Here is a 27475-nt window from a genome sequence, read left to right on the forward strand (position 1 = left end):
GATCCCTGGCCTCGCTCAAAAGGTTAAGTATCTGACGTTGCCCTGAGCTGTGGTGTGGGTCGAAGATGTGGCTTGGATCTTGTGTGGCTGTGGCTGTGGTGTAGGCCGGCAGCTGTAGCCCCCATTCAACTCCTTGCCTGGGAACTTCCATATGCTGTGCGTGCAACCCTAGCACGTGTTACCTATTTCTTCTTGAAACGTGGTAGTCTGTATCTTTCAAGGAACTTGGCCGTTTCATCTAAGTCGTCAATTTTATGGGCATAAAGTTGTTGGTAACATCTTTTTCTTTTCCTTTAATATCTCTGGAATCAATAGCGATGTCCCCTCTCTCACTCCTGAGGTTGGTCACTTACATCTTGTCTCTTTTTTCCTGATTAGCATGGCTAGAGGTTCACCAAATTTAATTGATCGTCTCAAAGACCTGGGTTTTGGTTAGGATGTTATTCTGTTTTCTCTTTTCACTTTGATTTTTTTCTTCTGCTGACTTTGAATTTACTTTACTCTTCTTTTCCCAGTTTCTTAAGTTTGACCTTGAGGTCATTGATATTAGACCTTTATTCTTTTCTAACATACAAGTTGAATGCTACGTAGTTCTTCCAAATATTGCTTTAGCAGCATCCCATCATTGTTTATATTCAGTTTCAAAACACTTTCACTTCAAACAGTTTCTAACTTCCCTGTGATCCAAACATTATTTAGACCTGTGTTGTGCAGTTTCCAAGTATTTGAGAATAGTCCAGAAATATTTCTGCTATTTATTTCTTATATAGTTTCTTTGTGCCCAGAGACAAATTCTACAAATTTGTAGAAATTGAATCTTTTAAAATTTATCGGGACTTGGGTTATGGCCCAGAATAAGTTCTGTCTTGGTAAATGCTCTCTAAACACCTGAAAAGGATATGGATACTGTTGTTGGGTGGCATGGTCTAAAAATATTAACAGGTTTTATTGGTTGATGGTGTTCAAATTTGTATCTTTACTGACTTGCCAGCTACTTCTTAAATCAATTTTTGGAAGAAGGGTATTGAAATATTTGTAAATGTGGAATTGTCTATTTCTCTCTGTACTTCGATGAGTTTTTCCTTCCCACATTTTTTTTTTTTTCTTTTTACGGCTGCCCCTGTGGCATGTGGAAACTCCTGTGCTAGGGGTCAAACTGCAGCTCCAGCTGTGGGCATACATCACAGCCATGGAAACACTGGATACTAGTCTCATAGGCAATCTATACCACAGCTTAACCCACTGAGTGAGTCCAGGGCTCGAACCCATACTTTCACGGAGAACTACGTTTGGTCCTTAGCTCTCTGGGCTACAATAGGAACTCCTCTTTCTGTGTTTTTAAGTAGATATTGCATTCATTTTTTTTATTTTTAAAAATTATTTGGCCATGCCCAAGGCACGTGGAAGTTCTGTGGCCACATATCAAACCTGCACCATAGCAGCGACCCAAGCTGCAGCAGTGACAACACCAGCTCCTTAACCCACTGAGCCACCAGGGAACCCATAGATACTACATTTGATAAATGTTTTCAACTGTTATATTCTCTAATGATTATTGTTAAACGATCTTCTTTATACCCAGGAATATTTTGTGCTTTGAAATCAACTTTGTCGGATATTAATATACCTCTTCCAGGGAGTTGCTGTTGTGGCTCAGTGGAAATGAATCTGACTAGCATCCATGAGACCGCAGGTTCAGTCCCTGGCCTTGCTCAGTGGGTTAAGGAGCTGGTGTTGCCGTGAGCTGTAGTGTAGGTTGAAGATGCGGCTCAGATCTGGCATTCCTGTGGCTATACTATAGGCTGGCAGCTACAGCTCCAATTTGACCCCTGGCCTGGGAACCTCCATATACCACGGGGACAGCCCTAAAAAAAAAGACAAAAAAAAGACAAAAAAATATACCTATTCCAGCTTTCTTTTGATGAGTCTTAGCATGGCGTTTTAGTTAGTTTGGCCTGCTGTAGCAAACTACCATAGACTGGATGGTTGATAAACAACAGGAAATTTATTTCTCACGGGTCTGGAGGCTGGAGGACCAAGATCAAGGTGCCAGGATAGAGAGGTTCTGAGGGGGCCTCTCTTCTGGGTGGCAGGGGGCCATCTTCTCCTTGTATCCTCAAATGACAGAAAGAAGATGAGAGTGCTCTGTGGTCCCTTTATAATCCTGAACGTGCACGTCTTAACATGCATCTCGTGCCCTGTGCAGTATGTCTGCAGGATCTCTTTCTAGAAGAGAAGAGTTGGGTCGAGGTAGATACATTTCAAACGCTGATACGCTCCACATGTCTTGCAAAACCTCTGTACCCGTTAAACTTCAATCAGCTCTGCATGCGTGTGACCATGTCCACACTGGATTTTTTTTACCCAATCTCTTAATTTTTTGCCAACCTCATCAGTAAAAAATTGCATCATTTTCTGTTGTTTGGAAAGTCTTTGAGTGTTTTTATTCCTTATCCTTCCATCCCTTAGAATGATATACTTCCCATATTTTCACTTTTTGTCTCCTCAGTTGTCTTGTAAAACAATATACATACAATCATGTGCAGTGGATTTTTAATCATTCGTCTGCTAGATATCACAAATACTTTTTCTCATTCAACTGTTCATTTTTGTTAGTAAGTTCTAATTTATTCTTAAGAAGTAAATCACATCTTGGAGCTCCCATCGTGGCACAGTGGGTAACGAATCCAACTAGGAACCATGAGGTTGCGGCTTCGATTCCTGGCCTTGCTCAGTGGGTTGAGGATCCGGCGTTGCCGTGAGCTGTGGTGTAGGTCACAGATGTGGCTCGGGATCCCGCACTGCTGTGGCTGTGGTGTAGGCCGGTGGCTACAGCTCCAATTAGACCCCTAGCCTGGGAACCTCCATATGCCTGAGAGTGGCCCAAGAAATGGCAAAAAAGACAAAAAAAAAAAAGAAGTAAATCATATCTTAACCTTGAGTTTTATGAGTAAGAAGTCCCTTCAGATCTCACATTAATCTGGACACATCGAGAAGCCTATGACCATTTTGTTTATAAAATGGTGAGACCTCCACTCTCTCATGAAAAGACACCTTGCTAATAGTTAATGATCACTGTCCACTGAGATGAATATGGTTTCATTTATTTCGGGAAGGATAAGAAGCCTTGTCACAAATAATTATTATTAATTTTTTATTTACAAGGATTCATTAGAACTCCACGTTGTTGGAGTTTCCATCATGGCTCAGCGGTTAACAAACCCGACTAGTATCCATGAGGACGTGGGTTCGATCCCTGGCCTCACTCAGTGGGTTAAGGATGTGGCGTTGCTGTGGCTGTGATGTAGGACTGCAGCTGCAGCTCTGATTCGACCCCTAGCCTGGGAACTTTCATATGCTGCAGGTGCAGCCCTGAAAAGGGGAAAAATTTAAATGAAAAGAATTTATGAAATCTCCAAAGATGAAAGAAGGAAAGAAAGAAGGAAGAAAAAAGAAAGGAAAAAGAAATGGAAAATTTTATTAGTGCCAAATTGAAAATTATAACTTAGGAACGGCCTCTCAGAAAGCTTCAAGAACTGTTCTGCCCTTTAGAAATCAAAGCACCGAGGCAGGTGATAGATGGGTCCTAGGCTAAGCCCGGAATCTGTCTCCTGCAGATAGGTACTTCAAGATAAAGATTATGGCAGGAGCAAGGAGGAGCTGAGAGCTGCTTGATAAAGGATAATGAGACCACATATTTCTCAGTCTTGAGATCACAGTGACCCCCTGAGCTACACATGTACAGAAAGGTTTCTCAGGGGTCAGAGAAGGGAGGCGGCACCAGCCCATAGTACTTCCTGCCATCTTCCCAGAAATCCTTGCACTAGAATCCATCTTGGCTAAAAGATGCACCTGCCCACAGGGAGGGCCCAGCGTCAGGCCACAAGGCCAGACAGAGCCAGGTGATTGCTAGAGGAAGCCGGAAGGACTGCCCCCATACCAGAGATTTAAACCACCTCTACCACGTGGCTCTCTGTCGCCCTGTGTGCCTCCTCCCCTCCTCCCCAAACCCAGCTCACCATTGCTTTCCCCACATGTAGCTTCTCTCTTTTCTCTCTTAATAAACACTTTTTTACCTCACTACTCTGTCACGTTGCCGTATTTTTTCTCCAAAGGCAGAAGGACTGGGGACCTCCATTAAGGCTGCTTGCCCTTGAGGTCTAGGGGTCGGGGTTCAGCGCTCTCACCCCCCAGCCACCCAGGAATAGCACAACTGTACAAGCTTTTGAGACAGAGGGCTGCACATTAAGTAACGCATTGTTGGGAGTTTACACAACCAGATCTAACCAGATCTTCATGTACAAAGTGAGTGGGTCATGGGTCTATGCAGCTCCAAAATTAAGTAAGGTTACCTCCTGAGGAGTTGTGACTTTTTTATTTTTATTTATATTTTTTTATTTTTAGGACCACACCTGCAGCATATGGAAGTTCCCAGGCTAGGCGCCCAGTAGCTGCTGTAGGGGCAGGCCTACACCACAGCCACAGCGATGCAGACTCAATGCAAACGACACCACAGCTCATGGCAACACCGGATCCTTAACCCACAGAGCAAAGCCAGGGATCGAACCTGCATCCTCATGGATACTAGTCGGGTTCGTTATCACTGAGTCATGATGGGAAGTCCAGAGTTGTGACCTTTGATGAGCTTAAGAAGGAATGTTACCTTCTGAGGGGGTCAGGTGAATGCAAATGCACAACACACACTAAACGGTAGGGAGGAGGCCCAAAAGGGTAAAGAAAGATTTGTTTAAATTTTTCTTGTCGTCATAAAATATGAATTTTATTTCACAAGGTATTGTAGTATTACCACTTAAAATATATTTCAGGAGTTCCCGTCGTGGCGCAGTGGTTAACGAATCCGACTAGGAACCATGAGGTGGCGGGTTCGGTCCCTGCCCTTGCTCAGTGGGTTAATGATCCGGCGTTGCCGTGAGCTGTGGTGTAGGTTGCAGACTCGGCTCGGATCCAACGTTGCTGTGGCTCTGGCGTAGGCCGGTGGCTACAGCTCCGACTCAACCCCTGGCCTGGGAACCTCCATATGCCGCGAGAGCGGCCCAAGAAATAGCAACAACAACAACAACAACAACAACAAAAAAGACAAAAGACAAAAAAAAAATTTCAGTAGCCACTTACGATTTCAAATTCCAATATATACTGTGCAAAGCAATAATAAATCCATCTTAAACATTGTATTTGTGTGTGTTACATTAGCTGAGCACTTACTATGGTCCAGAATCAGTGCGGCCCTACACAGCCCAGGGTTTTTGTTTCGCTTGTTCTCGTCTTTTTAGTTCCTCCCCTGCTTAACAAAATCGAACTGCTGGGAGAGGAGGGATGAGACTGACAAGGAAAAGGTGAAGGAGTTTGCAGAGGTCAGCGTACAAGGTTTAAAAATCCCCCAATTTCCAACGCATTTCCACCATAAACGGTGATGCAAGCCGTCAGGCACAACTTCCACTACCTCGAAGAAATTGTGCTTTCGTCTCCCAAATCCACGTGGAGAAGGGACTCAACAAAGATGCTTGGGACAGTTGGTACAGACTCGCCCTCCTTCTGGGAAATCTGGCTTCGGGTGCTGGAAACTCCGGAAAGTACCAAGGCGAGGGGCTGGGGCTGCAGGCGGAGGAGGAAGGCAGGGAGCCCCCGCCCGGCGGCGGACCTGGAGGGAGCCCCGCCCTGCGCGCGCCCCCGCCCGCCTCCGGCCTGGGAAGCTCCGCCCCGCCCTCCTTCCTCCTCCCCCCTCCCCCGGCTCCGCCCCCGCGGCGGCGAAGGGCCGAGCGCGGCGCTAGTTTGTCCCGCGCGGCGACCCCTCCTCCCGCGGAGCCTGCGGCTGCGGCGGCCGCCGTGGCGGTGGCGGCGACAGGGGCAGCCGAGCGCAGAGCGCAGGCCCCGGCGCGGCGGCCTGGAGGCCCCGAGACGTGGAGGTCCGGCCGCCGTCCCGCGCCGCCGGAGCCGAGGGCGCAGAGGCGGACGCCGCGCAGCGCCGCCCGGCCGCCGGGAGCGTGGGGGAGGTTCCGCGCGCCGCCCGCCCTCCGGCCGCCGCCGCCGCCCCGCTGGCCCTGCAGCCGCCGCCGCCTCGGGCTCCCACCGCGGGCTCGGCCGCCCCGGCCGGGGAAGGAGGGCGGCGGGCGCCGCCGGAGCCGCCGGAGATGGCGGGAGGGCACTGCGGCAGCTTCGCCGCGGCGGCGGCCGGCAGCGGCGAGATCGTGCAGCTGAACGTGGGGGGGACCAGGTGAGCCGGGGGGCAGGGCTCGGGGCGCGGAGGCGCGGGCGGGCGTGGGAGCGGAGCGGGCCGGGCTCCCCCAGAGCCGGGCCCCAGGCCGCGCTGCCGCCTTCCTAGAGGGCCGAGCGCCTTCCCTCCCCCGTTCTGGGGACCTGGCCCAAGGGACATCCTGTAGCCTTCCGTACCTGACCCTGGGCTGTACCTGAGGAATTTATTTTGCCCATGCCCGGCCTTGGGGTTTGGCTGTCGCGGATGGACCTGCCTCCCTTTCTCCATTTGCTCTGGCGCGAGAGAGTCGGGACCGTGTTCTCGCCACGCCTCGTTAAGGGCTGTTTGGTTTCTCCAAGAATTTCGGTGGCGGGAGCGCAGTAGATGTGCAGTGCGTTATTTATTTCCAGAATGCCCTGGTGCATGGTTCTGATGGATCTGCTCAACTTTGAGGGCAGCGCGTCCAGACACTGCAGGTGGAAGTGTTGGTCCTGGCAAGCTTTGCATAGTGGCGCCGCGTGCGCCGTCCTCATCAAAGAGACCAATAGCTCTTCTCAGATCTCTCCCTGGCCTTCCGCTGTCTTTTCAAAGCTGGTTGGGGGAAAAAAAGCACCATATTTTTTTTTTGTGGATTTGCTATGGTGTGTGAGTCACTCGTCTCGGAAGTGGGAGTTTGCCAGCTCTGTTTCTGGAAGGGGTGTTGTTAGGGTAGATAGGAGACAAATTGTAAAGCGCCCTGGGATGCAGTGTATTTTGCTCTGCTTGAGAAGATGAAAGGTTTCCAACCTCTGCGACTTTTTACTGTTTTTAGAAATGCGAAAGAGCAGCACTGTGAATCATAGTGATGAAAATGCGTAGTGTTTTAGTTCTAAACGTTTAGTGTTTTTTTAAGCGTGCGGGACAGTTGGGCACAGCAAACAGCCGTTCTTCATTCTTGCTCTGCTCACTCTTTTTTTTTCCCCTCAACGCCCAAAGCAAACCTTTACTAAAGAATTTACAGCATTACTGCTGCTTCTCCTCCCGTTTCATGGAGAAGATTGAGATCTCCTGATGTAGGAAAAGGGTAGATTCCCAAAATCGTGTGAAAATGTTGCAAGTTGGTACTGTATGGAGGCAGAAATGAAATACCCTGCAAGAGCAGGCCTTGCGCAGACTAGCATTATAGTCATTTAAAATCCCTGCCTTAGTTTCTAAGTGGTATTGATTATTCTTATTATGTTTCTCTTCAGATGTTATAAAGCACATTGTAATTTAATTCGAAAATTGAACAGTCTCGTTCTTTGCTGTGTTGAAAGTAAATGGTTGAAGAATGAATGAATTCTTGTTAATGAGTGTATAATTCAGTTAAAATCTCCCGTCCCCCACGGCCACACCTGCACCATATGGAAGTTCCCAGGCCAGGAGTCAGTCTGAGCTGCAGCTGAGGCCTATCCGTTCAGCCAGGGCAACACCAGATTGGAGCTGTATCTGCACCCTGCGCAGCGGCTTGTGGCAACGCTGGATTCTTAACCCACTGATGGAGGCCAGGGGTCACACCTGCATCATCAGAGACAATGTTGGGTCCTTAACCGGCTGAGCCACAAGTGGAACTCCCAGTTTCTCTCTCTCTCTCTCTTTTTTTTAAAGGGCCACACTCACGCCTATGGAGGTTCCCAGGCTAGGGGTCTAATAGGAGCTGTTGCTGCTGGCCTAAGCCAGAGCCATAGCAACGCCAGATCCGAGCCCCTTCTGCAACCTACACCACAGCTCACGGCAATGCCGGCTCCTTAACCCACTGAGAGAGGCCAGGGATTGAACCTGTAACCTCATGGTTCCTAGTCAGTTTTGTTGCCGCTGTGCTAGGATGGGAGCTCCCCCAGTTTAAAATTTTAAATTGTTTTAGACAGTTGCCTTGGAGCTGGAATGTTTTATTTTGTTTCGTTATTTATGAAATTTGACTTTCTCAATTTTTTTATAAGTGACACTAAAAATAATGCAACCTAAGATAAATGTATTATTAGATGGAACAATTTAGAGGAGAGATGAGAGTTGTTATATAGGATTGAGAAAGTTAAAAAAACACAAACTTTAGACTTGCTAAGGTACATTTATAAAATAAGTAGTGACATGGCCTATAGAAAATTGAACATCCAACTCCACATGTTCTATAATGTTTGAATTACTTTGGATCACAGGCTCTCGCTGCATTTTAGAGTTAGAAGGGATCTAGAAGCCGTCTATATCTTGTATAAAACACAGGTTAATGCAGTCACTTAAACTGTTGTAAAAGAAAAAAATTCTGCTGTGATTGTCGTTGAAATTGAGGAATTGCCACTGGGAGAAGCACCTGTGGCATAGAATTGACGTCAGCTGTGTATGATGGAGGGCCACGCAAAAGGAGAGTTTTCTTGGGACCGGAGAAGCACATGATGGAGGTAGTATTTCTTTTTTTCTCCCCCAGGAGAGGATAGGAAAATGGGTATCTTCAAAAGGATTACGGAAATGACCAATTTTTATAATTTATTTAACACTCCATGGATGATTCAGAAAGCAGAGAAGATGAGGTTTTATTGAAGATTGTTGTTAGTATTTACCAAAAAAGCCCTATTGAAAGAAAACCAGTATGGCTCAATTTGTGCTTAATTCTGTTATGAATGAGTATGATTTGAGGCCTCATGAGAAAAGTCTGGCACCAGCTGGTGGGAGATGAGCACAGCCACCTTGGGCAAGTTATTTTTTAGTGCTTAGTTTCCTAAAATGTGTAATGACAGTAATAGCACCAGTCTTCCAGGATTGATAAACCCATTTGAAGCAGTAAAGGGAAAAGGCAAGGGTTAGCGGCATTACCTATCAGTAGTGTCAGCTTTGCAGAATGAATACTTTTAACTAGATGGCTTCCACGTAAATTTAGTAGGAGGCAGGTGTCGTGGGGTATAAATGAGGATGTTTTTACCGAGACCAGGTGGTTGCACGTGATCCTCCTCTTGACATACTGGGTATGAAATAAAACATAGAAAAGGTTCTTCATATATACTTCAGAGAATCCCGCTTGTCATATGTGATTTGATTTTACTTTAAAAAAAAATTTTTTTTGGAGTCAGTCCTGTGACATGGGAAGTTTCTGGGCTAGGATTGAACCTGAGATGCAGCTGTGACAGTGCCAGATCCTTAACCTCGGCCACCAGGGAACTCTAGTCATATGCAATTTTAAGTGTTGTAGTTTTCATGAAGTCATATTTGGAACCAGTTTGAGAATTCTGTGGGATTTTTTTTCCCCCTCTTATCTTCCCTTTGGGGAAAAAAAAAAAACTCAAAAAATCTAATGGGCATGAGGGTCCAAATCTCTTTGTCCAGAAATTCCAGATTACTTAGCTCAGTGTGAACTGCTGGTTTAATTGAAATTGCTAATGAGACTTTAAGCAGACGCGTAATTTTCTAAGTAACACAAAATTTGAGTTGTTTGGCAGATAACTTGCTGAGTAAGCAGTGAACATGAAAGGTCAGAAGTCAGAAGCAGTCCTTATTTGGAATTTATTTGATTGCCTCCAAAACACAGTGACTGATTTTTGCAGTGGGTCCTTGGGTCTTTCAATTTACCATTTACTGGGTTTGCTTCTACTTATTCAGCCAAGTCCGTTTCCTCTAACTGGCTGTATTCTACTTCTCATTGTTAAGATTCTGTTTGGAAATACACTTGGGAAAATTTGCCATATTTTCTTGAGTAAAGTGTTTGGCTCTTTTCTTGGCCTGATTAATGGGCACTGGAGAGTCTTTAAAACAGTCATGTCGAGTTCCTGTCATGACTCAGGGGAAGCAAATCTGACTAGTATCCCTGAGGACTTGGGTTCAATCCCTGGCCTCGCTCAGTGGGTTAAGGATCTGGTGTTGCCGCCGTGAGCTATGGTATAGGTTGCAGGTGCCACTCAGATCTGGCGTGGCCGTGGCTGTGGCTGACAGCTGTAGCTCTGATTCGACTCCCAGCCTGGGAGCCTCTGTATGCCCTGGGAGCAGCCCTAAAAAGACGACAAAAAAAAAAAAAGTCATGTAATGCTAGAAGCTGACTGTGGAGGGAACGTGTGGTGGGCTGTCCTCTGTGTGAGGACACGTGGTGGTGGTGGGATCCACAGTGCAGTGTGATTGATAGTTTCCTCTGTCCCTGTCCAGCTGTAGCAAAGCATTGGAAAGGCAGACGTGTTACAAACTCATTAAAGCCGGAGTACGTTTTCCAAGAGGGAGAGAGAGGACTCACCTGTGCGCAGGTTAAAAAGAGGGGCCCCACTCCCTCTCTATACCCCACAGCGCAGACCTGCCTGGAGACCTAGTTTGGTCCTCTGATTGGTCTTGGGGAGGAGACCGTATTTGCATGGGGAACAGGTTATGCGGTGGCCAGGTAAGGAATGGGTGGCATTCCTCCTCCAGCAGGGAGTGAGCAGCAAGGCTGGTCCAGGTGGGAGAAGGGGCATTACAGTGAGACATGGCCAGAGGCTTTGGAGTTTCAGCTCCTTTCTCGGGGACTTGAAGTCTGAGCCTTAGACATCAAGTACTGGCCTGGATGAGCCCTACATGGTGCTCTTTCTCATGCCAGTTCATGTCAGTTGTTGATTGTTTTGTCGTGGTCAGTTACGCTAGACTTTGATAAATTGTCCCCTCAAAGTTGGGAGTACTGGGGAGTTCGCGTCGTGGTGCAGTGGAAACGAATCTGACTGGGAGCCATGAGGTTGTGGGTTCGATCCCTGGCCTCGCTCACTGAGTTAAGGATCCGGTGTTGCTGTGAGCTGTGGCGTAGGCCGACAGCAACTGCTCCAATTAGACCCCTAGCCTGGGAACCTCCATGTGCTTTGAGAGCGGCCCTTAAAAAAAGACCAAAAAAAAAAAAAGTTGGTGATACTAAGCAGACTTGATCAAATGATGCTTATTCTCAAAACAGTTCACTGGGTAATTTTTGAATGAATGAATGCAGCAGTTGCAAATAGCCCAAGACTACATATAAAGAATTAAATGCATAATGTACAATGGGATTAATGTGAGCTCAAAAAGATAACATAGGATAGAGTATTTGGAAAAGCCATTAAAGAGAAGGTTGGAGAGATGAAACATGATCTGGGGCTAAGTTTTACATGTTGGAAAGTTGAGAGTTGGCGTGGTGGGCTAGTTGTGGGTCATTCAGCATTTTGGCATGCTAGAAAATGATGTTTTAGGAAGCTTTATGTGTAAGTGAATAAATTATTTGATTTTGTTGAGAGCTCTTGGAATCATCTTAACTCTGAATTGAAAGTAACAAAATTTAAAAATTTTGAATGTGAGTATAATTGACAGAGCTATAGCTATGCAACAACTTGTAAATTCGTGTATTAAAGCAAGTTAACTAACAGTAAAATTTCAAATCATGTCCTCACTTTATACCAAATACTTCTAAATTGCAGATTTAGTACCTCAAGACAAACGCTTATGTGGATTCCAGATTCTTTTTTTTCCAGGTATTTCATATAATTCTTTAGTTTTTTTTTTTAAGCCATTAATTATTTACTAAAAATTTTCCTTGCCAGTTGAATTTTTTAATTTATTGAATAAAAATCTTAACTCTTAAAGTAGAATTTTTTTAATTGTTATTTTACTTTGGAAATAGGATGTTTCCTTTGTATTGATCTTTGGCATTTGAAAGAATTAAGGCATTTTATTCATATGCAGATTTTAAGAACTAACTTTTATCTTAATGACTTCTAGTTTGCTGAGTGGAAGAATTTCAACACTTCGAGATGAAACTGGTGCTGTGAGTATAATAATGTTGGTGTATATTTCTAAATTAGATCAAATAATGCTTATAATGTTTGATCTTTAGTATTCAGTGACCCTAAGAAGGTAGAAAAACTACTCTTTAAATAACTAGTAAATGAAGTGAGCTAGTATATGTACTTAAAACTTTTAATTTCGTAGGAATAAAGTTCCTGAAATTATTGACAGTACTGCATGTAGCAGTTTTAAGTGTTCATGATTAGATTTTAAGGTAGGAACTTAAATTGTCAAAAGAGGAAATAATACTTCTTTTAATCCGTAATTGAAACTTTAGCTGTAAATAGATGAATATAAATACTAAACTATTTTGGTATTGAATTAGAATGGTAAGCTGTTACAAATTAGTAAAGTCCTACGATTTCTTATTTTGGAGACGAACCTTCTGGACTGTGCAGCAGTGGTGGAGTGAGGGGTAAAGAACTATTGAAATTTCTGCACAAGAAAATTGGTTTGTACATTTAAAAAGCATCTATAATGCACACAACAGCATGTAAAGTAAAAGTGTTGGGCTCACAAAAGCAAATAAGGCTTTCAGTTTGGAGGCAACAAACGCTGACCAGAGGTGCTTATTTTTGCAGATGAAAGGTGTCAGATTTGCAGATGAAATAAAGCAACACAACCAACCATGTCCCTGTGAGATTATAAAAAGGACAGCAGTAATACCATCTCCACAAATCTGGGGTGTTTCTCAACTTCCGATTGATTCTAATAAAAAAACAAAAGCAGGAATTTATGAAGCCAGAAGAACCTCATTCATTGTATATAATAATTGCTCATAGCTAAAGAGCTTTATTATTTGCTCCTGTTCTGCTGTGTGATTGACTTACAAGCTTTAAAAGGTGTTCAATGTTATGGGTAGAGCTTTTGTAATTGGTTCAAAATAGTGTTGGCATACATTCCTGTTAAAAGTCACTAATTATGTATTTCATGGTTTTTAAGCATTTTATTTTCCCCTGTATGTATTCTTTGGTGTTGTATGTATTTTAAAAATCTTGCTGTGGTCGCCACCCTCCGCCCCACCCCTACCCCGTGAGGAGATGGAGATGCTGTGTATACACGTGTTGTGAGACTAACACTGTTTGCCAGTTTGGATAGCAGTGTGCAGGTTTACTTCCCTTGAGTGTCCCTGCGTGTATTATAAAGAATATTGTTGTTTTAGTGCTTCGCTTATGAATCACAGATTATGTAGGTCAAAATCACTATCACCAATAATTAGTGATTGGACGATAATAATGAAGTAATATTCATCCATAATGTTCTCAGAGGATTTATTGAATTCTAGAATATTTCAGATAGAAATCTTCCCTTCGGTATCCCTTTCACTAAATGAAGTGAATTAGAAAATGAAATGAAATGAGAAAACTGACTTACTTGATACCATTTTTCCTGTATGTTAAAACATTATGAATCTAATAATAGCTTTTCAGGGGGAGGAAAAGACACCACTGGCCCTACATAAATGCATTGTTATGACTGCATTTCAGTTTTAGAAACATTACAATTAAAGAGTGGAATCAAGGAAATAGAGTATAAATAATTCAGTATTTGTTCCCTAAGTTAGTATTACAGATATTAAAGTTATAAGTTGAATTATTAATTTGAAAATAAAATTGATAAAATTTTTTATTTACAGATATTTATTGATAGAGATCCAGCAGCATTTGCACCCATTTTAAATTTTCTTCGGACGAAAGAGCTAGACTTAAGGTAAGAAGTGTATATTTTTAAAGTAAATTTTTTTCGATAGGTATGGTTTGGGATGTATTTTATGAAAGAAAGTATTTTTTTCTTTTTACCCCCTCAAGATTATTTTTGCTTAATATAGGCCACCGTAATCTCTTCCTCTGGATTCCTCTAACAGCTTCCTAACTCATTTCCCTGCCTTCATTCTTATATCCTTTCAGTTCATTTTTCACACTGTAGCCCAAGTTATTTTCTGAAACTATAAATCTAATCTGGTTATAACTCTGCTTAAAACTTTTATTTAATATGTTATTGGATTAATGGCTAAGGATTTGCATTTGATGTTTCTTAAGGCTCTCTAGCCCCTGATCAGTTTCTTCTTGCAACACTTTTAACCCTTTCTGCTCGCAGCTTATACCTGATCACTTTGGTCATCTCTGTCATGTGTACCTGCTACAGGTATTTGTGGTTTCCTGTCCTGCCACCACTCCAGGAGTCTGTCTTCTATTAGACTTTGCGTTCTAAAGGGACAAGCCCTGTTCACTGTGAATCTGCAGGATCAGGCGTGCTGCTTGGCACATAGCACATGTTTTTGTTTGGGCAAGTGAATAACGTTTAAACTGTTTCTTAACTTGGCCATAGTCTAGATTCCTATGAGGAATTATACTGTAATTTGTGTTTTATTTTTCCTTTATTTCATATATTCCTAATGATTTTTTACTATGGATGTATTATTACTTTCTTAGGTACAGCTTTTAAAATTCTGATTGTTTCTTTAAGCTGCTGTAAGCTTCAGTCTGCTTCTTTAGAATGTAACTTTTGGCTTATAGTCACTACAATATGAGTTCCCTGAAGGCAGAGGTTTTTGGTCTGGTTTGTTCCCTGTGTATCCTCAGTGTTGTCAAAACATCATGTGTAGTAGCTGCCTGCGCAATAGATGTTTATTGAAGTAATAAAGAGTTTCTCGGGGCTTTTCATTTGTCTATTTTTTTGGCCTGGGGTGGAGGTGGGAAGTATATTACTACTTACATCTGGACTAGAATTATTTTTAGCATTTGATTAAAGGAACCTAAAGTTATTAGTCAGAGTCCTTGTGACTCATCCATGATTAAATCACCCCTAAAAGGCAGAAGCAGTTTATGTATCTGTCTTCACTACTTTTCTTACAACTCGCTTCTTTATTTCACGTAAGAAAGCCTAGCAAACTTAGATGCTCTTAAAGGTAGTACTTTCCTAGAGAAGGTGAGGAGGAATTAAGAGAATTGTTTTCTCCTTTTTTTGTCTTTTGTTTTTAGGGCCACACCCACGGCATATGGAGAGTCCCAGGCTAGGGGTTGAATCGGAGCTGTAGCCGCCAGCCTACACCACAGCCACAGCAACTTGGGATCCGAGCGCATCTGCGACCCACACCACAGCGCATGGCAATGCTGGATCCTTAACGCACTGATTGATGCCAGGGTTTGAACCCACAGCCTCATGGTACCTAGTCAGATTCGTTCCCCCTGCGCCATGAAGGGAACTCCTCCTTTTTTTTTTAATTGCCCCCATCACACTATGTCATCATTACCATATTTGTCTATCCTCCCTGGGACTCGTAATTGTGTCCTGAGCCACCTCGTAATTAGCCAGTGCTACTGTGCTATTGACACAGATGGTTTTGAAATAAGAAAGTTTTAACTGTTCTTATGTTAAACTAATTACAACCGATTTCACAAATAAATGCAGTTTAAAATCACAATTACGTGTATTTATTAGGCCCAGGGAATGTTTTTTTTCTTCCTGGTTTTCAAGAGTAGTTTTAGAAAAGAAATTTGAGAAGAAGGCAGCGGTCTCCCTTATGCCCCTACCCCCGTTATCAGCACCTCCTGCATTATTAATGTCATTTACCAGGATGAGGCCCCCCCCCCCCCCGAGCAAACAACTGATGAACCTACATGGACAGCCTATCACCCAGAGTCTGTAGTTTCGCTGGGTTCACTTGGAGTGATACATTTTTATGGGTTAGCGCAAATGTGTAGTGGTACGTTTCCATCTTTATAACATTGTGAAAGCATCATCACTGCCCTAAGAGTCCTCTGCCCTGCCTGTGGTTCTCTCGCCCCCGAGACCATTGGTCTTTTTTTATTTCCGTGATTTCCCCTTTTCCAGAATGCCATAGCTGGAGTCACACGGGGTGTCGTCTTCTGCGGCTGGCTCCTTTCACTTAGCGGTAGACGCTTAAGTTTCCTCCGTGTCTACTCGTGTCATTTCTTTTTAGTGCTGATGACATTCCACTCTCTGGATATTGCTGTTTGTTTTTCCACTCACCTGCTGAAAAGGATATTTTGGTTGCTTCCAAGTTTTGGCCATTGTGAGTAACGCTGCTCTGATTGCCCATGTGTGGGCTTTTGTGCGGAGATCAGTTTTCTACTCTTGGGGGTAAATCCCAAGGAGTGCAGTTGCTGGATTGTGTGCTGAGAGTGTGTTTCGTTCGAGAGGAGCCCCGCAGACTGTCTGTCACAGTGGCTGCGTCATTTGCTTTCCCACCAGCAGTGCCAGTTCCTGATGATCCACATCCTGGTCAGCAGTTGGCCTTAGGATTCTGCATTTTGGCCATAAAAACTGATGTGTAGTGGTGACTCCTTGTTTGAATTTGCATTTGTTTAACGATACATAATGTGGAGTACCGTTTCATGTGTTATTTGTCACATGGATATCTTCTTTGGTTAAGGTCTTAGGCCCATTTTTTAATCGAATTTGTTTCCTTATTGTTGAGTTTTAAGAGTTCTTTGTAAATATTTTGGATACAGTCCTTTATCAAATGTGTCTTCTGCAAATATTTTCTCACATTCTGTGGCTTGTCTTCTCATTTTCTTGACCTTCTTTCATAAAGCAGAAGCTTTTAATTTCAGTGAAGTCTAGCTCGTCCTTATTCTGCCCATAGATTGTTGTCCCTCTCCCCAGTGTCATTTAGGTTTTCTCCTCTGTTATCTTCTACGAGTTTTTAGTTTTGCATTTTACATTTAGGTCTGTGATCCTTTTTTTTTTTTTTTGTGTGTGTGTCTTTCTTGGGCCACACCCACAGCATATGGAGGTTCCCAGGCTAGGGGTCCATTCGGGGCTGTAGTCGCCGCCCTACGCCCAGAGCCACAGCAACGCCAGATCAGAGCTGTGTCTTCTGCAACCTACACCACAGCTCACGGCAACGCCGGATCCTTAACCCACTGATCGAGGCCGGGGATCGAACCCGCAACCTCATGGTTCCTAGTCGGATTCGTTTCTCCTGAGCCATGATGGGAACTCCATGTGATCCATTTTGAGTAATGTTTTTGAAGGGTTTAAGGTCTGTGTCTGAACTGATTTTTTTCATGAGGATGTCCAGTTTCAGCACTGTTAGTAACTCCTTTGTTTTGCCTTTACTCCTTTGTTGTATGTCAGTTGGGCTTTCCGTTCTGTTCGATGATCTATTTTTCTATTTCACTAGTACCATGCTGTCTGGATTTTTCTAGCTTTATGGTAAATCTTGAAGTTGGATAGTGGCAGTTTTCCAACTTTGTTCTTCTTTTTCAGTGTCATGTTGGCTGTCTGGATCCTTTGCTTTTCGATGTAAACTTTAAAATCAGTTTGTTGATATTGGTAAATAAGTCAGTAGACTCTATTGGGATTGCCTTGAATAAGATCAAGTAGGGAAGTACGGATGTCTTAATAATACTGAGTCTTTCTTTCCATGAATTAGGAACATCTCTTTATTTTATCTTCTTTGAACTTTTATTTTTAGTTCTTTGGTTTCAGTCATCAGAGTTTTGGAGTTCTCTTCATATAGATCTTATTTATATCTTGTTAGCTTTTATACCTAAGTATTTCTTTTGGGGGGGGTGTTACTATAAATAGTGTTACGTTTTTAAATTAAAGTTTCTTTTGTCCGCTGTTGGTATATTGAAAAGCAGTTGATATTAGCCTTGTATTCTGCAACCTTGTTGTAACCACTTATTAGTTCCAGGAGGCTCTTTTGGTCCATTCTTTTGGATTTTCTATGGAGATAATTGTATCTTCTGTGATCATCACTTTGGTATTTTTGTTCTCAATCTATATGGCTTTTATTTGCTTTTCTTACCTTGTCATGTTAGTAAGGAGTTGTAGTATGATGTTGAAAACGAGTGGTGAGAAGGACCATTCTTTCCTTACAACTGGATGTCAGTGGGGTAGCTTCGAATTTCTCACCGTTAAATGTGATGTAGCGCGGAGTTCCTGTCATGGCTCAGCAGTTAACGAACCCAAATAGCATTCATGTGTGTTCGATCCCTGGCCTTGCTCAGTGGGTTAAGGATCCGGCATTGCCGTTCGCTGTGGTGTAGGCTGCAGACGCAGTTCGGATCCTGAGTTGCTGTGGCAGTGGCATAGGCTGGCAGCATCAGCTCTGATTCGACCCCTAGCCAGGGAACCTCTATATGCTGCAGGTATGGCCCTAAAAAGACAGGAAAAAAAATTTTTAAAAATGCGATGTTAGCTGTAGTGTTTTGTTTGTTTGTTTGTGTTTTTTTTGGTCTTTTTGTCTTTTGGGGCTGCACCCATGGCATATGGAGTTTGCCAGGCTACGGGTCCAATTAGAACTGTAATTGCCACCCTACTACACAAGAACCATAGCAACGCTAGATTTGAGCCATGTCTGCAACCTACACCACAGCTCAGAGCAATCCCGGATCCTTAACCCACAGAGCGGGGGCCAGGGATCAAACCCGTGCCCTCATGGATATTAATGGGGTTTGCTAACCGCTGAGCCACGACGGGAACTCCTATAGTGTTGTTTTCTTTTGTTTTTTGAGTTTTTGGGGAGCTGTGCCCACAGCATGTGAAAGTTCCTGGGCCAGGGATTGAATCTTGCCACAGCAGTTACACCACTGGATCCTTAACCTCCTGAGCCACCAGGAAACTTAACTATAGTTTTTTTTTTAAAGTCTATTAAGATGAGAAAGTTCCCCTCTAATCCTGGTTTACTGAGAGCTTTTGTCGTTAATGGATGTTGGATAATTCCAGATGCTTTTTTGCTCCTACTGGATGTGATCACATGAGTTTGTTTTCTTTTGGTCCGTTCACGTGATAGATTATGTTACTTGACTTTACACTATTGAAATCGCCTTCCACTCATGGGGTAAATGTCCCACTTGGTTGTGGTATATATTCCTTTTTATACATCTTTGTATTTAATTTGCTGATATTTTGTTGTTTTGTGTCTATGTTCATGAGAGAGCGTGGTCTGTAGTTTTCTTGTGATCTTTTTCTGGTTTTGGTATTAAGTTAATGAGCCTTATAAAATGAGTCAGGAAGTATTCTCTCTCTTCTTTTTTCCCTGAAGGAGATTGAGAGGATTGGTGTGATTTCTTTCTTACATGTTTGGAAGCATTTACCATTGAATCCTGAATCCTGGGCCTGGTACTTGCTGTTATGAAAAGTTATTTTATTTATTTATTTTCTTTGATTTTTAGGGCCACACCTGCAGCATATGGAGGTTCCCAGGCTAGGGGTCCAATTGGAGCTACAGCTCCTGGCCTATGCCACAGCCACAGCAATGCCAGATCTGAGCTGCTTCTGCCACCTACACCACAGCTCACTGCAACGCCGGATCCTTAACCCACTGAGCAAGGCCATGGATCAAACCTACAACCTTGTGGTTACTAGTCGGATTTGTTTCCACTGTGCCACAATGGGAACTCCGAAAAGTTATTCTTGATTGAGTTTTTTGAATACATACAGATAGATTGAGATAGTCTCTCTCTTGGAGTTGCCGTCGTGGCTCAGTGGTTAACGAATCCGACTAGGAGCCATGAGGTTGCGGGTTCGATCCCTGGCCTCACTCAGTGGGTTAAGGATCTGGCATTGCTGTGAGCTGTGGTGTAGGTCGCAGACGCGGCTTGGATCCCATGTTGCTGTGGCTCTGGTGTAGGCCGGCGGCTGCAGCTCCAATTCGACCCCTAGCCTGGGAACCTTCATATGCTGAGGGTGTAGCCCTAGAAAAGGCAAAAGACAAAAAAAAAAAGATAGTCTCTCTCTTGTGTGAGTTTTGGGAGATTGTGGCTTTTAAGGAATTGGTCCATTTCATCTAGGTTATCAAATTTGTGGGCACGGGGGAATTCCTGCCGTGGCTTAGCAACTAGTATCCCGAGGATGTGGGTTCAGTCTCTGCCCTTGCCCAGTGGGTTAAGGATCCGGTGTTGCCGTGAGCGGTGGTGTAGGTCACAGACATGGCTTGGATCCTGTGTTGCTGTGGCTGGCAGCTGCAGCTCTGATTCAACTGCTAGCCTGGAAACTTCCATATGCCACAGATGTGGCCATAAAGAGCCAAAAATAAATAAAAAATTCGTGGGTATGAAATTGTTCATAGTATTCTTTTATCATCCTTTTTGGTTTTCATGAGCTCTGTAGCGATTGCCCCCCCCCCCTTTTTTGCCCAGGCAATATTTTTAAGTAAGCACAGTTTCTAACTGAAACAACCTAAAATGAGTCATTTTAAACTTAAGCTTTCGTTCTTTTTACTTCTTATTTTCATATTACTTAATTGTAACATCTTTATCTGGATAACAATAGCCCATCTTAAGACTGATCCTCCTCCCCCTCCCCACGTTCTATCTTTCATTTTTTGGTTTCCGATGAGAAGAGTATCATTTGTCCATTCACCAAGTATGTATTGCGTAACCATTGTATATGGGCACTGTGGTAGTCACTGTGTGAGATAAACACAAGTCAGAAGTAGATCATGCTTGCAGGGAGCTTACAGGGTAAGTGGGGAGGTTAAAATACAAGTTATGATAAAAAGTTAAAAGCAATTAATACCATAAGAATGGTTTTCACTCTTGTTTGCCTTGTTAGATACTTATTAAGAATCACTTATACTAACCCTATAAAGCCCTATCCTCTCATTTAGTCATCCAATTCATTTACATACAAATGGGTTTTTTTTAGTAAGAAATAGTTCTTTCTTGGTGGAGTGCAGTTTAATTTAGACTTTGTCAAATTATTAAGGATCTTAGGGGCAAAGTAAGTTCTAAAGCCCTTTGACTACTTCAGTGTTCATCAAGTAATGAATGGATAAAGAAAGTGTGGTGTATGTGTGTATACACACACACAGACACACAAACACAATGGCATATTACTCAGTCGTAAAAAAGAAGGAAGGAAATGATGCTATTTTCAGCAATATAGATGGGCTTGGAGATGCGCACACTAAGTGAAATATGCCAGACACGGAGACAAGTAGGTGATGTCGTATGTGGAATCTTAAAAAAATGATGCAAATGAACTTATATACAAAACAGAATAGACCCACAATCAGAGAAGACAATTTATCGCCTCCAGAGGGGGAGGGGAGGAGGGATAATTTAGGAGGTTGGGCTTAGCGTGTACACAGCACTAAGTATGAAGTAGTAGATAAGCAATAGGGACCTCCTGTGTAGCACAGGGAACTATCCTCAGTATCTTGTGATAACCTGGAAGGGAAACGGCTCCGAGAAGAATATGTAAGTCTGTGAATAACTGAATCACTTTGCTATGCACTTGACAATAACAAACATTGTAAATCAATTGAGGCATCAGTTTTTAAACATTTTTAAAAGTAAGTTTATGTATAGCTGAATCCCTTTGCTGTATGCCTGAAACTAGCACAGCATTGTATCACTTAGCCTTCAATTAAAACATAAACCTTCCGACCTCGTTTACTTTAAGAACCTTGCACTGGGACTTGCCTGGCGGCTCAGCAGGGCGAGGGTCCGGTGCTGCCGTGGCTCGGGTCGCCGCGCGCCAGGGCTTCGGTCCCTGGCACCAGAGGAGCTTCCGCGTGTGTCCCCCACCGCCCCCCCCCCCCAAAAACGAACCCGCTACTGTTCGCTCTGCTTGGGAGGATGATCCAGGTTGCCGCCGGTAGAGGATTGAGGGCTCTTGTTTGTTTCTCTCCAGGGGAGTGAGCATCAGTGTTCTGAGGCACGAGGCGGAATTTTACGGCATCACTCCGTTAGGTATGTGTTCTTCTAATATTTCATATTTATGATGTGACCCGTGGAGCACTAGACTTGCCCACGTGAAATGTGTTTTATATCAGCTTGTAGTTTTTGATGGACCAGGAGTGCTTGCTTTCTGTGGGTTTTCATAGTAAAAAGATGGTGTCAACGGAGGTAACGTGACCATGTTCCTTCTCTTTCCTTGTCCTCTCGAACTAGCGAAAGTAAAAGCGGGGTAGCGTGTTTCTGTTTCCCCTTGACCAGTTCGCTTCGCCCTGTTTTCAGTCAGGAGGCTTCTGCTGTGCGAGGAGCTGGAGCGCTCGTCCTGTGGCAGCGTCCTCTTCCACGGCTACCTGCCTCCGCCAGGTACCTCGGCTTCCTTTCCTCAGTGCTCGTCGTTACGCAGGTGGAAGTGCGCACACGCGGGAATCCGTGTCCTGCGTATCGAGCTTCTCACTTAGAAATCGACTAGAGGTGGTGAGGCCATCCATTTTAACGCAGGTCAAGTCATCCTGTGTGTTAGGGTAGCCGCCCTTTTTCTGTAAAGGACCAAACAGGCTGGTGAGCTAGACGGGGTCTGCTCTGCCATCAACTCTCCAACAGCGAAGGGGTGCGACAGTGTCTCGTACAACCCAGTTTCCAGAAGCAGCCGTCAGGCTGGCCTTGGCCATGGCCAGGTTTCCTGAGCCCTGTGTTTAGAGAACTGCTGGCCCGTCCCCTTTGTGGACCCAGGGGCTTGGCCGAGCTTTGTCGGTGTCGGGGCAGAGGCGGGTGGGCTGCCTCTCATCCCCGCCCTGCTTCAGTGAGAAGAGGCTGGTTTTTACCTGGAACAGCGGCCTTCGGAACAAGATTTCATTTTGTAGAGGGCTCCCCTGCCAAGTACGAGATGTTTGAAAGTAGAGGGCGATTCAGCCCTAGAGCAGCTTAAAGTAGTGCAGAGGACCTACCATTTAGTAACCGTTCCAGAAATGTAAAGAGAGGGACAGACCGAATGGGTTAGGGCTTGATGTGGTAACCCGGAGCCAGTGCAATGTGGCAAAGCTTAGCCTTACTTCTTATTGGTAACATAACTATTAGAAAGGTATTGAAAAAGTTTTATCTTTAAACAGTTTAATCCTGTGTTTTATGGCAAGTATTTGCTGTAAATTGCTGTATTGGCAGATAGAGATGTCAGCCATGATGAAATTCACATTTTTTTGTTTGCGTGTTTCTTAGCCACAATGTTAACTTGTTAATTTTTGGTGGATGAATTTATAAACAAACATATCTCCTTCTCTAGGTATTCCTAGTCGTAAAATAAACAACACAGCCAGGTCCTCTGCTGATTCAAGGAATGGACTAAATTTTACAGAAAGTGAAGCTCGAGGAGGTGGTACTCAGCCTGTCGTGTCTGGAAGTGCAGAAGAGGCCGTTAGGCTGGGTAAGCAAAGATGCTGTAAATAAAAATGAGTGTTTTTAGTTCTAGATGATATTGAGTATTTTTAAAGATAGGATTTTTGCTTTATCTCTTTTTAATCTATACCACGTATATCTTAAAAAGTCTCATTTTTAACATACAGTGTTTATTTTAAAAACTATGTGGTCTTCTCTTTGCTCTAAATCTTAAGAGCAGAGGTTGGCAGACTCTTTCCCTAAGGTAGCAGACAGTGAGCAGGTGGGTCTTTGTGAGGCCGGGGTCTCGGCGGAACCACTCCGCTCTCATTGCAGCATGAGAGCCATGACTGTGTAAACAAGTGCACATGGCTGTGTGCCAGCCCCAAAGCTTTGTTTCTCGCAAGAGGACAAGTGCTGGACTTGGCCTGCTGGCCAGTTTGCCGCCCCTTCTTGAGAGCATGAAGTACGTCTTTATCTGGTATCGACAGGATTTCCGGTGGATCCACGAAAGGTGCTCATCGTAGCTGGACATCACAATTGGATCGTAGCTGCCTATGCCCATTTTGCCGTGTGCTACAGGTATTGTGTAGTTACTCATGGTTTCCTGTTTATTTGGGGTGGTAGTTTTTAATAATGGTGATTTTACATTTATGGATTTAAGAGCTATTTATTTTACTTTCTGTTTTGCCTGTGGCACGTGGAACTCCCCGGGCCAGGGATCAAAGCTGTGCCGTGGCAGTGACAGTGCTGGCTCCGTAACCTGCTGGGCCAGCAGAGAACTCCAGGAGCTGCTTATTTTAGTCATCAAAGTTTTTCTTCCATATTTTCCCCACTTTTAGGTCTCCTGATGAAATGTAGTTGACTTTTATTTTTACAACTAATTTGGTAACTGTTACTCTTGGTTCAGACTGTACGGGCCGTATTGAAGCTGTGATGTAGCTGAGGTATCTTGAAGTTGGGCCCCCTCGCTCAGTATATCCAGCTTCTGAATCGTTGATGATAGACAATGATGAGGCAGCCTTGTTGATGTCGTTTTGGCCTGTGGTGAGCGCCTTTTGTACTCGATCGGCGGGGAGAACGAGGACACCTTCGCCATAAGCCATAAGCACGATGTGGCTGGGAGTGAGGCCCTCAGCAGGACCCTTGTGGGCAGAGTGATGTGGTCTTTTTAGGGTCATGCTCATGGCATATGGAAGTTCCCAGGCTACAGGTAGAATCAGAGCTGTATCCACCAGCCACAGCCACAGTCACGGCAGATCTGAGCCGCATCTGCCACCTGCACCGCAGCTCACAGCAACGCCAGATCCTTAACCCACTGAGCAGGGCCGGGGATCGAACCTGCATCCTCATGGATGCTAGTCTTGTTCATTACTGCTGTGCCACCACGGGAGCTCCCTCCACCTTATATTTTCATTTCAGTTGAGATTGGGTGCACACTTTGCTGTTTTGAGAGTGTTCTTTGTATTGTTTATATCATTTATTGAACAGTATGGATGATTTTTTTTTGAGGATGATTTAATATGATGTGAGGCTGATTTGAAAAAAGATTTTTTTAGAATTGTTGTTTTGTACTTAACCAGCTTATGGATCTAAATTACAAAACTTTTAGATTTCACTTTTTTTGTTCCTTTAAATGTTGTGTACACTTCTTTGCTGAGGCATTCGGAGGAGCTGCGCAGCAGTTACGCCGCGTTATCCAGGGGTGACAGCTTGGGCAGTGTTACTGTGCGGTAGTGCCAGGACGCTGCTGACCAGGGACACATGTATTGCACGAAACTTGACTCACTTAGTGACAGATTTAAGAAAGATGATGCTGTTGCATCTTCTCTTTGTGTTTGTTTGTTTGTTTGTTTCTTAGGGCCACACGCGAAGCATGTGGAGGCTCCCACGCCAGGGGTCTAATAGGAGCTGTAGTCATTGGCCTGCATCACAGCCACAGCCACGAGAGATCTGAGCTGCGTTTGAGATCTGCACCACAGCTCACAGCAGCGCTGGATTCCCAACCCACCGAGCAGGGCCAGGGATCGATCCTATGTCCTCATGGATACTGCTTGGGTTCGTTAACCACTGAACCATGACGGGAACTCCTGTGTTTGCTCTTGATCAGGCGTTCTCTTTGCTTTCACCGAAAGTCAGTGATTTCAGAGCAATATACCTGTGCAAAGTGACAGAAAGAATTAAGGACATCATAGATTTCCTCATGTACGGTTATATCATTCAACCTAATGGCAATAAAAAGATGTGAGGAGAAAGGAAAATACATTATTTTAAGAGCGTAATCTTTTTCTTAACAAGTTGTTTTCCCACAGCTTTTTATAAATTTATAAATTCTAAAACCTTAAAAAGTGGAACATTAGCACCCTAAAGTAAAGCCCTATGTATCTTTCATGTGTATTCATTAATAGTCTACATTGTTAGGCTTTACTCTTATATTTTTCTTGCTCAGTTTACAACATGTTAATGTATTGATGGGGAGTGTGTAGATTGTGGGCCTTTTGGAGCTTATATTCCACTTAAGATTTTTTTTTTTTTTTTTTGGTCTCTCTTTGGTCTTTTTTTGGGCCGTACCTGGGGTCCTTTGAGAGCTGTGGCTGCTGGCCCACACCACAGCCACAGCAATGCTGGATCCTTAACCCACTGGGTGAGGCCAGGGATCGAACCTGTGTCCTCATGGATACTAGTCGGGTTCGTTAACACCTAGGCCACGATGGGAACTCCCACTTTAGATCTTTAATACATGTGGAATTTACTTTTGGTATGTCAGGTAAGATTTAGGAATCTATGTTCTTCCACGTGGGTGGCTACTTATGTTCTGATTATTACATAAATCGTCTTTTCTCATTGACTTTGAAAGCCCCCTTTAACTTTGTACATAAACTGGACCTAATTTTAGACTCTCTCTTGTGTGCTGACCTATTGATTTAGTTGCATACGGTTGGCAGTAAAGTGTGCTTATAGTAAGTTCCAGCGTCTCGTAGGCGTATTTCCCTCCACAGTATCTCCTTGCGCTCTTGATGCGGGAGGCAAGCACACTCCTGTATGGCTGAGCTCCTTCCCGAGAGTTGGCTCCGCAGAAGGAGTGAGGACACGGGGCGCTGAGACATCAGCGCTCCTTCTGTCGTGTTGTACGTGTTTAAAATTCCGTGCATGTGTGGAAAATGAGAGAGCAAACATTGCTGCTTTATACTTAACTGTAGCTTAAATAAATTCATGTATCTTACTGAATTAAATTATGCAGTTGTTATGGTCACTTTCAAATAGGCTGCCCCGATGCTTTCTTTTACTCTTTAACACCTTTTTATTTTATAATACTCTTTCTCTAGAGGAGAATGACTTAGACTTAAAATCTTGGGAGTTCCCATTGTGTCGGCAGCAACGAACCCGTTTCGTATCCTTGAGGACACAAGGTTCAATCCCTGGCCTTGCTCAGTGGGTTAAGGATCTGGCGTTGCCGCGAGCTATGGTGTAGCTCGCAGACTCGGCTCGGATCCCGTGATGCTCTGGCTATGGTGTAGGCTGGCAGCTGTAGCTCCAATTTGACCCCTAGCCTGGGAACCTCCACGTGCCACAGGTGCAGCCCTAAAGACAGAAAAAAAAGGAAGTACAATCTTTGTAAAAGATCAGATCATATTTAGTTTTATTAATAAAGGATCACAAGATTCACCTCTCTTTCTTGAACAGTGTTATGAGCCGACAGCCCTCCTGTCTCTCTGTCTACACACACACACACATCTGCATCCACGTAGGGTATTGGCATTGTTCTTGAAGTACTGGCAACCCCTGCTTTGTGTCCAGTCTGACAGTCTCTCAGAACATCTGTCTTCCATTTCTCAATGTGTCTGTTTTTAGAGTTTATTAAGTAATTATTTCTATTTCTTTAACACATGAATTCCATCTGGTGGCTGAAGTGGGTAATTACAGACCGTACAATGCCTAGGAAAAGTTTGATACGTTTTTCTGTGAATTGCTTTTAAGTTTTTAGTTCTTGAAATTAAAAGAAAGTTGAATTGCACATTTTGTGAATTTGAGTTTTATTCTTGGAGCATACATTTTTCAATAGAAATGAGTTATAGCGATTTGACTGAGGTCATTAGGTGACTGTCACTTAAAAATACTAAAGATTGATTTTTTTGTGTGGTGAATATGTCAGGTAGTATATAAAGGAGCACTCATTTTCTTCATATTTATTTATTCTCTTTAAGTCAAGCCTAGAGAATCTTTGTAATTGTTTGGTGTAACTTTTAAAATAGATACTCCATAGTTCAAAGTTCTGGTTATTTACTGTCATGAGTACTTAGATGTGTGGGTCGTAAATTTATGAAGCCTTACTGTATAATCACACAGAATACATGTCTGAAAGACCTAAATTGAGTTACGACAGAATAAATTATATAAGATACACAGATACATTGATCAGAAATTAAATATTAAAAAAATACTTTTATTTAGCCATTCATGGGGGATGAAT

At 43.6% G+C, this 27475-nt stretch overlaps 1 protein-coding gene across 6 annotated transcripts in view; it reads left to right on the forward strand.

Moving 5' to 3' along the window:
• Positions 1-5844: 5844 nt before the first annotated feature.
• The window catches only part of KCTD3 (potassium channel tetramerization domain containing 3), a 70264-nt gene continuing 48633 nt past the window's right edge, over positions 5845-27475 (forward strand). For 4 of the 6 annotated variants that reach the window (XM_047754579.1, XM_047754580.1, XM_047754581.1 and 1 more), the window contains exons 1-8: positions 5847-6232; positions 11614-11667; positions 11915-11960; positions 13617-13690; positions 21593-21651; positions 21919-21999; positions 22913-23053; positions 23496-23586. In XM_047754579.1, coding sequence (XP_047610535.1) covers positions 6150-6232; positions 11614-11667; positions 11915-11960; positions 13617-13690; positions 21593-21651; positions 21919-21999; positions 22913-23053; positions 23496-23586 — 629 coding nt within the window. In that variant the 5' untranslated portion in view covers positions 5847-6149. Of the gene's footprint in view, positions 6233-11613; positions 11668-11914; positions 11961-13616; positions 13691-21592; positions 21652-21918; positions 22000-22912; positions 23054-23495; positions 23587-27475 lie in introns of all 6 variants that reach the window. The other 2 variants (XR_007131153.1, XM_047754578.1) reach the window with 2 other exon arrangements.

Source organism: Phacochoerus africanus, chromosome 12 (genome assembly GCF_016906955.1).
Source record: "Phacochoerus africanus isolate WHEZ1 chromosome 12, ROS_Pafr_v1, whole genome shotgun sequence".
In the NCBI taxonomy this organism is placed as follows: Eukaryota; Metazoa; Chordata; class Mammalia; order Artiodactyla; family Suidae; genus Phacochoerus; species Phacochoerus africanus.